The 14,455-nt window shown below is 43.2% G+C and overlaps 2 protein-coding genes across 17 annotated transcripts in view; one reads left to right on the plus strand and one right to left on the minus strand.

Moving 5' to 3' along the window:
• Positions 1 to 13,914, plus strand: LOC116065460 (retinoic acid-induced protein 3). 4 transcript variants are annotated; one of them, XM_031321007.2, is made up of 5 exons: positions 1 to 328; positions 1,102 to 2,324; positions 4,760 to 4,815; positions 5,011 to 5,122; positions 13,879 to 13,914. In XM_031321007.2, the coding sequence occupies exons 2-4, from the start codon at positions 1,187 to 1,189 to the stop codon at positions 5,086 to 5,088; spliced, it is 1,272 nt and encodes a 423-aa protein (XP_031176867.1). In that variant the 5' UTR covers positions 1 to 328; positions 1,102 to 1,186; the 3' UTR covers positions 5,089 to 5,122; positions 13,879 to 13,914. The 4 variants fall into 4 exon arrangements, with proteins under 4 accessions (XP_031176867.1, XP_035852364.1, XP_035852363.1 ...); XM_035996471.1 differs by having other exon boundaries at positions 5,011 to 5,102; positions 13,877 to 13,914; XM_035996470.1 differs by lacking the exon at positions 13,879 to 13,914 and having other exon boundaries at positions 1 to 332; positions 5,011 to 5,130.
• The window catches only part of LOC116065455 (RNA binding protein fox-1 homolog 2-like), a 52,524-nt gene continuing 47,985 nt past the window's right edge, over positions 9,917 to 14,455 (minus strand). For 6 of the 13 annotated variants that reach the window (XR_004896133.1, XM_035996462.1, XM_031320990.2 and 3 more), the window contains 4 exons: positions 13,764 to 13,870; positions 12,359 to 12,434; positions 12,153 to 12,191; positions 9,917 to 11,948 (listed from right to left, as the gene is read on the minus strand). Coding sequence is in view for 9 of the 13 variants with exons in the window: in XM_035996462.1 (XP_035852355.1) it covers positions 11,904 to 11,948; positions 12,153 to 12,191; positions 12,359 to 12,434; positions 13,764 to 13,870 (267 nt within the window). In the remaining 4 variants the exon portion in view is untranslated. Of the gene's footprint in view, positions 11,949 to 12,152; positions 12,192 to 12,352; positions 12,435 to 13,763; positions 13,871 to 14,455 lie in introns of those variants that run through there. The other 7 variants (XR_004896134.1, XM_031320993.2, XM_035996466.1 and 4 more) reach the window with 4 other exon arrangements.

A 14,455-nucleotide genomic window follows, 5' to 3' on the forward strand; every position in this document is an offset into this window, starting at 1 on the left:
TGTGTGTGTGTGTGTGACTGTGTGCATCATCACCTCCAGGTGTGTCTGAGGGAGGGACACAGAGAGACAGGAGGGGTCTGACAGGAGGGTATGAGTTGGGCTGCAGGTTTCTCTGCCTTGCCCAACCTGTTGGTGAAAACATTTCTTCTCTCCCGGTGACTTCTTTTTCGTCCTTTAGCTCTTCCTGTTACCTCGGGTTGGCAGAGATATGGAAACATCATCAGGATAGGAGGCGCATTAAGCGGCCGTTTATTGCAACGCGTCCAGCCAAACTTTAATCAAGACTTTTAGAAGTGTTCACTCTCATATCCCAAAGGAGAAAAAAAAGGTAAGTTTCACTGTTTTTTTTTTTTTTTTTTATAAAAGTTTTGATCCTGCTTTGGAGATGCCCTCTTATTGTGACATAAATAATCTATTGTCCTTATAATACTGAATATATTTCTGGAATTTATGTGCACTCCATGTTAACAATTGTGTCTAATGACAGCTACAATAATTGGATTACAATCATCGTAGAAATGTCAATAATAGGTTGAGATATTAATAGATCAAAAACCTCCATTCCCTTTTATTAGGATGGAACAAGTGGTGTGCTGTATGATCTCCTGATTATACAAATGAAGGCCATTGTTAGGGCAAAGTTGAGGGCCTGGGTCATATTTATCGCGTGACAATCCTAATAAAGGTCATCTTTGATTCTCTGACGCTGAAACAAAGGCTCTTGTTACAGGCTGGAGGAAGTGGCGATCAGCTATCAGGAGTGAATATCTCCCACCTCCAATCTGTGCTGCATACAAACCTGATCATAGAGCTGATGCAGCAGAATAGTTACCTTTCATGTCTGCTGCTCTGTCCCAGCTTCACTTCCATGTTGCAGTTGTTTTTTCCTCCATTCTTATCCCTGGCTAACACGCTCCTCTGCCTTGCTCTGGCACGTTTGTGCACTCCCTCCTCCTGCACTCTTCACTCCACCTGTCAAACCACTCTCCCTTTTTTCCATGTTCCATGTTGTGACCTCCGTGTTATCCTGTCTTCTGTTTCATCCTGCTTTGTTTTGCGCCGTTGATGTTTTTTGAATATTTTGTGTGTCTTTTGTTTCAGGAGAATATATCTTAAGGAGAAAAGAGCGTGTGTATCAAAAGGACACTTAAAAGGAAGGACTGAATCCCCCAGTGGATTCCTCCAAATGAAGATGGCTTTTTCACCAGAGAAGCACAAATCCATTTTCCCCATCCTTCCCCTCCTCCTCCTCTTCTATGTCCCTCTCACATGTCTATGCCAGTCAACCAACAGCAGCTCAATCAATGCCACAACCAACCCCGCAACCACTTCCTCAGATGGTACTTCCCTGAAGGGAGTGCCAGGCTGCGGTCCAGAACTGAACCCCATCTACAGGTACCTGTGTGACCGCCGGGCAGCGTGGGGTATTGTTGTGGAGACCCTGGCCACTTCAGGCTTCCTGTTCAGCATTGGTCTCCTCCTAGCCCTGCTGCTCTGGTCCCTGTGTATCTGTATTTCATCGAGGAACCAGCGCAGCAGCATCGGAGGCCCCGTGGCCTGCATGTCCATGTACTTGTTGGCCACAGCTGGGATCTTTGCCACCTCCTTCTCCTTCATCATCCGCCTCACCCCTCAGACCTGCCCCACCAGGCTCTTCCTCTTCAGCGTGCTCTTCTCCCTGGCTTTCTCCTGCCTGCTGGCCCGCTGCCTCGCTCTGCTGGGCTTCGCAGCGGCCCGGGGCTGGGGGGAGCCCGCCCTGGCGCTGGGGCTCTCCACCGTGCAGGTTATCATCTCTACCCAGTGGTTGATGGTAGTGTTGGTCCGGGACCAGAAACCTTGTGAGTACAGCCAAGAGGAATTTGTCATGCTGCAGATCTACGTGATGTGCCTCCTGGCTATCGGCCTGATCCTCGCCCTGCACTTCCTGCACCGCTCCTGCTTCACATACAGCTACAGCTACACGGGGGCCGCGCGCCAGCAGAGCCAAACACAGGCCGCGCTGCTCTGCCTCACGCTGTTGCTCTCCGCCTGCATCTGGGTGGTGTGGATCACCTTGCTCATCAGGGGGAACCTGGAGGTGGGCCACCGGCCGCAGTGGGATGACCCGGTGCTTAGCATCGCCTTGGTGGCAAACGGCTGGGTCTTACTGATGGGGCACGGGTTGGCCCAGATGGCCTTCTTCTGCAGGGGGGAGGCCAGGTCCAAGGACATCCCTCTGAGCTTTGCAGGCTGGACCAGCCCCAGCGCTGACATACCAGGACTGGCCAGCCCGAAGGAAGGGAAAGAAAACGGAAGCTATGAGAGTGATAGTGAGAACAGGAGAGGTGAGAAGCTGTCCTCATTAGCCAAACTGAGTGGTGCTTAATTGAAAGGCTGTGAATCATGCTTAGGGGGGTGTACAAATAATTAAAGGAGACATATGATGAAAAACTCAATTTTCAGTGCTTGCGCACATACATTTGGGTATCTGGAGTGCCTACCAACTCACAAACTGTGAAATAAGACAACACAGGATGCCTAGATCAGAACACACGGGATTCAACAAGCTATTCAGATTTGGCTTCCCTTCCTATGTCACATTAGCCTGGGAAAACCCTGACGAACTTCAGGCAAATTTGAGATTTGCTCTGGAAGTCCGTCTAGCCAAGAGCCCATTCAAGCCCATTTCCAATTTTTCACTGCTACGTCACCCGGATCGCTGGTCTGATTGGTTGAAGGACTATCCAATTGCGCCCATTGAGGCATTTGAGCGGTGACGCCCCTTTGGAAATGGGCTGTGAATGAACCTTCCCCAGACCCACTCTCAGTTACAGCTGAGAAGGGTCTGGTGTCAAACAGGCTAATGTCGCATGCAAGCTCATTAGATTATTTCGCCCATCATCTGAGTCTCCACACACGGCTAGAGAACTACCTTTGCAAAGGTGCACCATATTTTTCTCACAAGCCAATCAAACAGACAGGGCTTTTTCAGGGGGGAGGGGCTTAAAGAGACAGGCGCCAAAACAGAGCGTTTCAGACAGAGGGTGACTGCAGGTATATTCAGACAGACAGTATGAGAAAAATTGTGTTTTTTGAACATTGAAGCAGGCAAACATGGTCTAGTAGAAACCCAAAATACAAGTATGAATCTCAAAATGAGCATTATATGTGTCATTTAAGGCTGCAACAATTCTTAAATGATTAATCAATTAATTTTCTGTCAATAAAATGTTAGAAGATAGGGTAAAATCCCCATCACTAGGTGATATCTTTACATTGCTTGTTTGGTCCGAACTAGTCTCGCATTGCCAGACCTTCCTCCACAGCGCTGCGGAGGAGGGTCTGGCTAGTCCACACAGCATTCTGGGATGGGAGAAAAACGTGCTCTGGTTTATTGCCAAAGATATTTCATTTACTACCACAGTTGACAAAGAACCAGTAAATAATCACATTTGAGCACAACCAACCAATTTTTGGCACCGTTTCTTAAAAGATACCTAAAGGACCTAGGATTTAATGGCATCTGGTGGTGAGGTTGCAGATTGCAACCAACTGAATACCGCTCCACTCACGCCTTTCTTCCCAAGCATGTAGAGAACATACGGTGGCCTTCAGGTAACTTAAAAACGCAACCCTATGTAGATATGAAGGGCTCATTCTAAGCTAAAACACAACGATTCTTTCATTATACAATAATGATAACATAATTATGAGTAGTATATTTAATTTCTGACAATAGATCTCCCTAAATCCCATACACTGTTCCTTTAGACGATTGACTAGTTATCAAAATAGTTGATCGATCTAGCGACTACTGTTTCAACACATAAAGCCACATTAACAACCACATTAGCTGTAAATACCGGCACAACAATGACACAAACTGGCATGCAACCTGATAGAAGTAGAACTCATCTTGTAGCAGTTTTTCCAGAGTTAGTGACTTTAAAACTATGTCACTTTTTTTCTGAACTGTGGCCACGGGAGCGTGCCTATGTTCCCACATTTCTAAGAATTTTTTTTTCACTAAAAATTAGGCCCTACGTTCCAACAGCCCTATGTTCCCACATTTCTAAGATTTTTCTTAAAATTAGGCCCTTTGTTTCCACAGCCCTATGTTCCCACAACCCTATGTTCCCACATTTCTAAGATTCTAACCCTAACCCTTAACCCTCATAGGGTCTAATTTTAAGAAAAATCTTAGAAATGTGGGAACATAGGGCTGACCCCGTGGCCACAAGTGACTACTAGAGAATAATAGTAATTGATAAAACAGTAGCACCATTAGAGAAGAGTTATAAGGTTAGCAAACTGACTCTAATGTCAGTTACACGGCAATATCTTTACCTGAAGTTTGCTAACGTTAGCTAACATTAGCCGCCATAAGCTAGTGGTCAAACCAGACCGAGAAAGGCTGTAGCAACAAAACCCCAGAGCGTATTTAATAGAGCATTAATGGGTTTTACTGCTTATGAATCAAACTTTTCATTTGTAAAGGGAAAAACGTGGTTTTTCGGCCACTTCCTGTACAAATAACAACACAGCTAAAATGTAGAAATGCTACAACTATGCTACTCTACAAGCAAACAAAACAAAGTAACCACGGCTGACCAGCAACCCCAGATTCACTGAAAGACGTCCTTTATCATGCTGGATTATAACTACAAGCCAGAATGAATACGGAGCCGATGTCCAACATTACAAAACTCAGCTCTCACTGTGTAAAATGAAGCTATAATTAGCTCAACTGTATCATGTATGTGTGTGTGTCTCCCTTCAGGCAGGAGGACAGAGAAATCGCTGCGATCACCCTACGAGTCTGGATTCGCCGTGACAGTGAGTAATAAGCCATTTTAGGATTAACAATCTGACTTCACATCATGCTCTGCAATTAAGCGCCGTGACCTTTCACTACTGCAGGCAATAATGGCTCAATCATATTGTAAGGTTAATGAAAGCACAGTTCATCATAAGGGTTGTTAACTGCACTGACATGATGAATGTGTGATTCCATGTTTCTGCGTGTTTCAGAACATCGACCCTAACAAAGATTACACCATTCCTCGCCCGCAGACCACCAACTATACGGAACCCTATGAGGATTATTGATTCAAATCATTTTCTCACACACACACACACACACATATACTTTTTTTTTTTTTTTTATCTAAAATGCGGGCAGTGGTGGAATGTAACTCAAGTACTGTCCTTAGGTACAAATTTGAGGAATTTACTTGAGTCTTTTCTTTTCATGCCACTTTCTCCTTCTACTCCACTGCATTTCAGAGGGAAATACTTTTACTCCACTACATTAATCTGACAGCTTTAGTTACTAGTTACTTTACAAATTAAGATTGTTGCACACAAAACATGTATATAAAATTAAATGTAAATTAAACTACCCAACAATATATAGGCCTACTGGTCAGCTGATTAAACACTTAGTTGATTGACAGAACTGTTTGGATCGTTTCCTGTTTCTAAAATGTGAGGCTTTTTCTGCATTGAGAACTTGTACTTTTAATACTTTAAGTATATTTTCGTGATAATACTTACATACTTTTACTCAAGTAATATTTTCAATGCAGGACTTTTACTTGTAACAGAGTATTTTTACAGTGTGGTATTAGTACTTTTACTTAAGTAAAGGATCTGAACATGAATGAGGGAGACCCTATTCAGGCACTGATCTGTACACAATCTGAAACAAAACAAAAACCTGTTTCTCTACCTTTCATTTTCTTGTGCAAATGTAAATATTATCATTTAGTGTTATAAGAAATGTTATTTCAAATGGGCCAGCAGTAGGATGTAAAATCCTCTGTCTGAAAAAGAATAAAGAAAGAAAGAAAGAAAGAAAGGAGCTTCAGCAGAGTGACTCACTGCTCGAGTGTCTTCATGGAGGCCGGATGGCTTCAAACAGTCATGCTTTCTTCTGGAGGGAAATCCACATCACAAATGCTTAGTAGAGGTGTGTGTGTGTGTGTTGCTCTAACACAGTATATAATAGCACTAAGGTGATAGAGGAGGAGTGAAACTGTCACTCTGAGAGTGCCAAACTGCTGAGCTGGAGCAGAGGCAGCAGAGAGGAGAAAGGAACAGAGGAGAGGAGAGGAGAGGGGAAAGGAGAAGAGGAGAGGAGAGGAGAGGGGAAAGGAGAAGAGGAGAGGAAGGGAGACCAGATGAGATGAGACAAGACAGGAAGAGGGTAGAACACGAAACCTGTCAGCACCGTGGGAGGCTCGTGCCATCACTGATTAACATCTCCATATTCAAAGTTACATTACAGTGGCTGGGTTCTGTTGCTGCACTAAAATAAACTATGTGTTCATATGAGGTGTACAAGATATGTTTCTGTCCAGCAATACATACTCTAATGACTTTCTACACATGCTGGTGTTGTCAATAAAAGGTTCATCTATAAAAGATTTGTTTGTCATATTTAGGGCTGGGTTAAAATAATCGATTGTTTGAGTGATCTCATATTGATTAATACAATTCAGAAATCGATCTATTAATACATGCCTTTTCAATTATTGTCATGTAAATCCTGTTAAGTAGAAAAGGAGCCTACTTTAAGCAAACAAAAATGTTTGAGGGTTGCTTCTTGTTTGTACAATTAACAGCAAAAGTCCCTTGACAATATTTTATATCCAAGCAAAATTAGGTAATGCAATTAAAATTTCCCTAACCTATTGGTATTGAATCGGAAATGTTATCGAATCGGGACGTTGTGAATCAGAATCAAATCGATTTGGGGGAAATCATTGGCGATAACCAGCTCTAATCATATTCTCAAACCTTTTGCTTCTCCCACTCACAATCTGCACAGACAGCACACACCAACAGCCAATCGCTCTCAGATTCAGCGCCATGGCTGCAGGCACCTGCTGCAAACTGGAGGCTCAACCACAGGGAACAGGGTCTAGTACCACACTTTAACCACCAGGGGGCAATGTCTATACATACCAAGACAAGGACAAAACAAGTCAGAAAGGCCAAACTTAAACTGAAAGAATGAGAGTTTTTTTTTAAAGAACTCTTGTCTATGGTATCATTTATACAGTACAGAATATACATTTAAATCCCTCGACAGTAATAGTTTCCGTCTGGTTTTTTCTCTCCCAAAGTGGCCTGTAGTGAATCCGCCACAAACAAAAGTCAATTCCTCACTTCAATAGACGTGAGCTTCACACACTCTCCCCCCCCTCCCTTATCAGACGGCCTTCAATCTCTTCTTCCAATTAGGCCAACTTCAATTACTCAGATAGCATGCCATCAAATTGGCAATTGGCCTCTTGTGCATTAGAGCAATTAACTGGGATATGAGCTTTGTCGCCACCTCCAACCCATTTATGGCCATTAACTCCAGATGCAATAAAAGATTGTTCCGGATTGTTCCCACTCCTTGGCAGAGATGAGAAAGTTGGAGTTGGGCGGAGGAGATTATCGCCCAGTAGATGTTGGTCGATGCAACGCAGCCGGGCGGTGTTAATCGCCGCTGCCTCCATCAATCATCTGACTCACACTGGCTGTGGAGAAGGAAAAGTGTGTGCTCAGTGTGAGAAGTGATTCTTGGTTAGCCTCTAATGTTGCAACCCTTTTACAACATTCCTCCTCTCAACACCAATAACGCGTTTAATCAGAAACAGAAGCTTTATCTCCTTTTTAGTGTCTATTCACAGCGGCCTCTCTCCTGATTGGATAACCCCATTCCAGCCAAACACTGCTAAAAGGAAAATGATAAGCCTAACACAATCGTGGGAAGGAAATATATCTGGGAGTGTGCTCTATCGCCTCCTGATAACCGTTTTAACAGAGCTTTTGGTGCTCAAGCACAGGTAAGAAGTATTCACAGACCAATATAAAAACCAAACAGTTTATTTATTATATACATTCAATAATAATGAAGAGAATAAACAGAAGGCAGACACAAGGATGGCAAAAAAAAAAAAAAAAAGTTGTGAGAAAATACATTGTCACTTATTGGAAGAAAAAAAAAAAAAATCACTTGGATAAATGAGCTTTTTAAGAGCATGTGACATTAGAAAAAAAAATCCACATGCAATTCAAAGTCATTTATGAAATCCCTGTACAAAAAAAACTCCCCACTCCCACTGGGTTGACGTGAGCACAGTGCAGGGGGGGGGGGGGGGGGAGTGGTTGAGGAGAACGTCTACTTGTGTGTCTGCTCGGGCTCACACCTCTGCAGCCTTTTCCAAATAAGATTTACTCCAATTATGAGACACGAAAACATGCAAAAAGGCTACCCGCAGCTGCGCCACAGTGGCTGCTCAATACCGGTTACACCGCCTCAATGCGAGCTTTCCGAATCTGCATGAGCGAGGTGATGCTGCTGAATGAGCATCTGTGTGTGGCCGCTTCATCAGGATGCTCTGGAGCAGCTGCTGCCCAGTGGTGTAGTCTACGTGATGCGCAGGTATGCGCAGTATACCCACTAAGAAAGCGGAGGATTTACTTATACCCACTTCAAAATGCCCAATGACACGCAACAACATACTTTCTATTATATTTTTGATATATTTTCAATTGTCGTCTGTGTTTTTCTTCTTCGCATAGGCTAAATGAAGGGATTTCTACCGTAAATTGGTGAATAAAAGTGTATCTGAATGCAGGAAGTGAAGTCTTTGACGCTCAAAATAACCCTGGGGGGAGGACAGCCAGACCCCCCCCACACTAGATATGCCCCCCCTCCCCTCCCCCAAAGGCAGATTCTGGCCCATATATAAATATATAGGCCAATATATTTATATACAGTACAGTATACCCACTACAATACGTTAGACTACACCACTGCTGCTGCCCAATCACCAGCCTCGTCTCCCTGCACGCGAGATCTTTTCACAGACCATCTACACGCGGACGTATCATCAGACGGGCCTATGCAGTTTTAGAGTTTTATTTTCATTATAAAATCAAACCACAGTGGTCCAGACATACCAAATTAAAAGTTTAGGCACCGGATATGGCTGGTGATTAGAGCGGCGAGCGCAGAGCCGCAGAGCAGCCATAACCCAGGTTATAGAAGCGGACCGAATTGGCTTCAATAAAGCGACTGCTTGCCACTTGTCTCCCCCCCAACCCCCCAACCCAGACACTCTCCCCGGACCTTCACTGAGAGCACTCCTGTCACCTCGCATCACATAACATCCGAGCTCTTTCCTCCTCCTGCTATGTAAACACCCCCCCACCCACCCCCTCCTCCAGCACTATGATTTGAATTCATGCACAAATGAATAAGATTCTCCGACTGACCCCTTTCCCTCCCTCTCTCACAAAAGCATGCATAGCAACACTTCTGATAATACTTGTAAGGAATAATAAAAGACGAAAAAAAAAAGAGGTAATGTGCGTCAAAAATACTCATTGGACCTACTGCACACAGTTTTCACAATCATACAAAAACATTACCCCTCCTCGAACTGTCCGCTCCAACCTGAGCGCACTGAGAAAGAAAAGAAAAGAAAAAAAAAACAGCAGGGGACGTTGTTATTATCCTGTCAGCTCATGATTAATGGCTCAGCTTCTCACCTTCACCATCATCGCCACAATGTCCCTCCGCTCACCACCCACACGTCGGTTCACTGCTCAAAAAAACGTGGCCACTGCTGGGCCACAGGGCGCTTTCGATATTGCGTAGACGCACGTTTCCCTCCGTTTACTTTGCCTGGACTTTGGCGCTAATGGTTAAAGCAATTCAAAGTAGCCTCTCTGTCTTTCTACCTATCCCTCATGACTCCATCTTCTCGGATTTCCCTTGTCTGCATCGACAGCATGTTTCATGTGTTAACTATTCAAAAAAAAAAAAAACACAAAAAACCCACCAATAACTGAATTTAATTTAACTGTTTTTTGTGTTTGTGGGTCAGAATTCCCAACAATGCTGCAACCTTTTAAATGTGTTCTGTCTTCTTTGTAGATGCTGCTTTTAGGACATTTCCCAGGGTGCCCTTTCAACACTGTGCTGAAAAATACACCTGCAACCCACTGATTAAAATAACAATACAATATAACAAACTAAGGTAAAGGCACAAAAAAAGAATCAACCACAAAACTAAGAAATACATCAGGACCAAAAATGTGCTTTCTTCAGAAAATCTTTGGAACCAAAAAAGGCAAATAATAGCAATAAGAACATAGTGAGAGTATATGGAGATGTGATACATACAGGACAGAGACTTGGTCTATTAATAGTCTGGCTTGCGGTCGTTTCATGATGCCTTCACACAGACTGGTAAAGGAGGACTTGAACACTATTCGGACCGAGCAATCCCAGAGAGTATAATGAAGGATTTTAAAATTACAAAATGATGTGGACATGTGGCGTTTAAAAATAACTGATGCATATAAATAGAAAAAAACTGATTCGTTCTCGTTACTTCCAAGACTTCATCACACAATCTCTTTGTTTCAGATGGATTCTAATCTGGGCTGTTCTGTTGGGATCTGCTGTTCTGCTGAGTTTCCACGCACAGAGCAGCCTGTAGGCAGAAATATCTCAATTGGCCAGGAGGGATTCCCATTTGGCTGACTGGCAGATGATTAGCTTCCCGTGTGGGTGTTCCCGCTTCCAATCTGCTAAATCTAGTTCATTTGTGTGTTCGATGGGTTTCATTTTTTGTTTTGCCATCTGACCAGTTCATCCACTGCATCGCCGCTGCAGCTGGAATGTCTGACGGTTTAAGGAGACGGAGAGAAATGGGCCGAGTCCTTTTTTGGAAGAAGTACTATGAGCAGCTCCGAGGAAGAGCCTTAGAGGGGGAGGCGCACGGCATTTTTCTAAATGGGCATGCATACAGTTCAAACTGAGTCTACGTCCCGTCGTAGTGTTGCAGTTACAGTGATAAATGGAATATGTGTAGACCAGCAATAAGGACAAATGAACGGCTCTGTCGCTGAAGATAATGGACAGCTCCAACACGTCCACGGTATATAGAATGACAACTTATCAATGGCAGCAAACACTGAATAGATGAAAGAAAACAAACTGAGGTAACGCAGAAAAAGCCACTTTTTTTTTTTTTTTTTTAAACATTCTTTTTCGGGGTAAGTAGTGAAATGTTGTAAAATGAAAAAAAATAAAATAAAATTCCCATGCTGTTTTTGTTGTTACCAGGACAACAGTGGTTTCTGTCAGTCAGATGCTCCCAATTCCCTCCGGCTGAGTGTTTCGGTATTCCGGCTTTCACAAAATGACAAGACAAAGAATAATTCCTACATCTTCCGTATTAAGCAGTCCGAGTTTCATTATTATACCACGATGCTAAACCAGAGGGACGTCTCTGCTGTACAGGGCTGTAGCTTTACGTCAATGTAGTGTTTAAAAACAGGAGTACCTTTTACAGTAACGCTGTGCTGTGGCATCATTGTGTGCAGGCCAACACTAAAAGAAACATGTAGAGGAAACCGTATACTTCGTGTGTATGTAGTGAGTACATAGGTCTGACTAGGTCTTATAGGGCAGTGGATATACTGTTAGTTCAGAAACTTATAGGAACAAAAAAGGGTGTGCAGGATCACACAGGAACAGCAGTCTCTCTCCGTCCAGGTCCCGTAGTGTTTTAAAAACCGTCCTATTTGTGCCCCGTAGTTCAAAGTAGCAGACTCCGGCTTTTAATGTGGGTGACACTCCTGGCAGTTTTGTCATCGTTTCCGCGTCGGCGACAGACAGAGGAGTACAGAAAGAGTTTGAGTTGATGATGTGGCATATGATCTCTCTCTCGCCACGGAAAAAAAAAAAAAAATATATATATATATATAAGAAAAACAAAAACAAAACACACGAGTTGTAACTATAGTCCGCCTGCAGGAAAAAAAAAAATGGAGGGGAGCTGCTGCCAAACAAAGAGCTTGAAAAAGGGTTTTTGGAGCGATGTGAAATTCCTCGGGTGTGATTTGTGGTTTTAGTAAGGAGCAAACCTACTGTATCCTGCCCGGTATAAACTGGCCTGAAAGAGACAGAAAGGACAACACAGTCATCGAGTGGAAAAGACAAAGTTACAGCTATGTATTATTGTTGTGAAAAAAAAATGAATCTAGTTCATCTATTAAATGTAGTCTACACACACAGTTATACTACAAATCCACAAATGATACATTTATTCAGTCTGCAAATGTGTACGTATATTTATTTTAGTTTCTTTTTGACCCACTTGCAGTGCCATGAGTCCTTCTACGGACAATGATTGCTGCTGAGGACACACAAGAAAAAAGTCCTATGATGGATCCAAAGAAGAGCTTCACATGGGCAGACCCTCTCAATACAGAGAGAGAGAGAGCTGTGTATCTCAACCCTTCCCTCTTTAAAAAACACAACTAATTAATGTTCCACACTGGTTGTTTGTGTCGGTTTACTCACCATTGCTCCCACTCCGTAAGCAGCAGCGGCTGGAGTTAAAGCGTGGTAGGGATCTGTAGTGTACACGCGGCCATAACTAGCAACACAAACACAACAAACGAGAAATTACACATTTGGGTTAAAAAAATAAATAAAAAAAAATTATTATTTTTTAAAAAGGACCCTGTGGAGTTTCTGACCAACCTGCTACGGAGCCAAGCTTTATGACTGGGCCCCCGTTTTGTTTGTTCACATGCATGTGTGCGAAGATGCACGCAGGCGATGCGATACACACAGTGTGTCAGTCTTATAACGCTGACTTGGTGTTTCAGTGCGAGCCACGGAAAACGGAGCTCTCGCAAATCAGTGACGTAAGCAGTGATGGTCGAGGGAAGTGTGGTAGTAGCCTCAACTTTATTTATATAAATATATATACCAACATGGCATCATGACTTTCCTGAAGCCAAATGGCGTGTTATCTGTACGCATTTTGAGCTATCCACGTGTATGTCTATGCTGTATACAGCGGACGTAAACATACACACCACGTGGCGTCTCCATGTGCCGTGTTATCGCGAGAACGTGCCGTGCTATTGCAAGAACGTCTGAATGACATGCGGCAAAGGGCCGTAGGTCGGAGTTGAACCTGCCGCCGCGACAAGGACTGAGCGTACATGGGTCTACCAGGTGAGCTACCCAGGGGACCCATAACGTTGAGGAGTTTTGCTGTGGGCAGAGTAGAGCTACAGTATGATCAGGCCCAAAACAGAAATAAATTAATAAAGGCCTGGGTCTAAACCACGACAGCAGCTTTGGCCCTGAGCCTGATTGAAAGCACACAAAAAAAACAGTAACTAGGTTATTGATTATAGCAAAAACAAATTCTAATTCGATTCAATTTTTTTCATGCTATAATCAATAAATTCATTGTTTTGTGGTTTCTTATATCAACTGGCACAAAATGCCGCTCCAGAGGTCCCACCTAGGGAAGATACTGTTCTCAGTTAATTATCAGAGTTGCTATGGTTTCATACATTGTTTATTACGAAATAGTCATCATTCAATTACATTCATTTGGCTCCCCATCTTCCCATTCAGGTAAATGTTACACTGCATCCAATCTTCTCCTACATTTCATGGTTAAAGTCTTGCTGGCTTTTGCTCTCATCTTATCCATTTGTATCCATCTATTAGTACTGCGTTGTTGAACACAAATGTCCTTATACATCCTATAATTCTATCGTCAGTATTGGCTCTGTGTTATAAAAAGGACCATGGTGTAATGTATTCATTTAGATTCTGCTCAGCCAATCGGTGCTGCAGAGGAAAACCGCTCGCCTCTGTACTGAAGCAGGTTTCTGACACTGCAGAGCATCTTTACAGTCTGCGTGTCAGCACGTCTGTGTGTGCCCTGGGTTGACCTCACCTGTCGCTGTAGGCAGCAGCTGCGGCGGTTGCTCCGGTTACGGCGGCCGGCTGGGCGTAGCGATAAGCGGCGGCGGCAGCAGCAGCAGCAGCGGCAGGGTAGCCTCCCTAAAGACACACACACACACACACACACACACACACACACACACGAGAACTAAGTCATCTGCCTCTAAGGAAGACACCTGGTTAAGGTGTATAAATGAGTGGGGGAGGGGCACCATATAGAAATAGAATATACTGACATTTCCTTCTAAGAAATGTTATATATATATGCAAATATTTGTGAGCACATTACAAAATGTGTCTTTTTTTTAATACATTCTGGGCTGTGTATTTTTACTGAATGTAAGATTTCATGCACAATTCAATGGTAAAATACAGAAAATAACGCACATAAATTATAAAAATACCTTTTCTTTCCTTGTATTCAGTAAAAAAAAAATACTTTAATAATAAAATGTCCTAACATAGACTGTATGTATGCCCAAACCGGTTTATCATAAATACATATATATATATACACACTCACAGCTGAAATGCAGTATGTGTCAGTATATTGCATTTCTGTACGGGGAAAGGTGGAGGATGTGGGACAGGAGTGCTTTATCAATGAGACACAGAGAGGAAATTGGAGCGTCCAGGTTGAGTTAGATTGTATTATTACCACTACGGGAGAGGGGGAGGTGAAGA

Source organism: Sander lucioperca, chromosome 21 (assembly GCF_008315115.2).
Source record: "Sander lucioperca isolate FBNREF2018 chromosome 21, SLUC_FBN_1.2, whole genome shotgun sequence".
NCBI classification, from domain to species: domain Eukaryota; kingdom Metazoa; phylum Chordata; class Actinopteri; order Perciformes; family Percidae; genus Sander; species Sander lucioperca.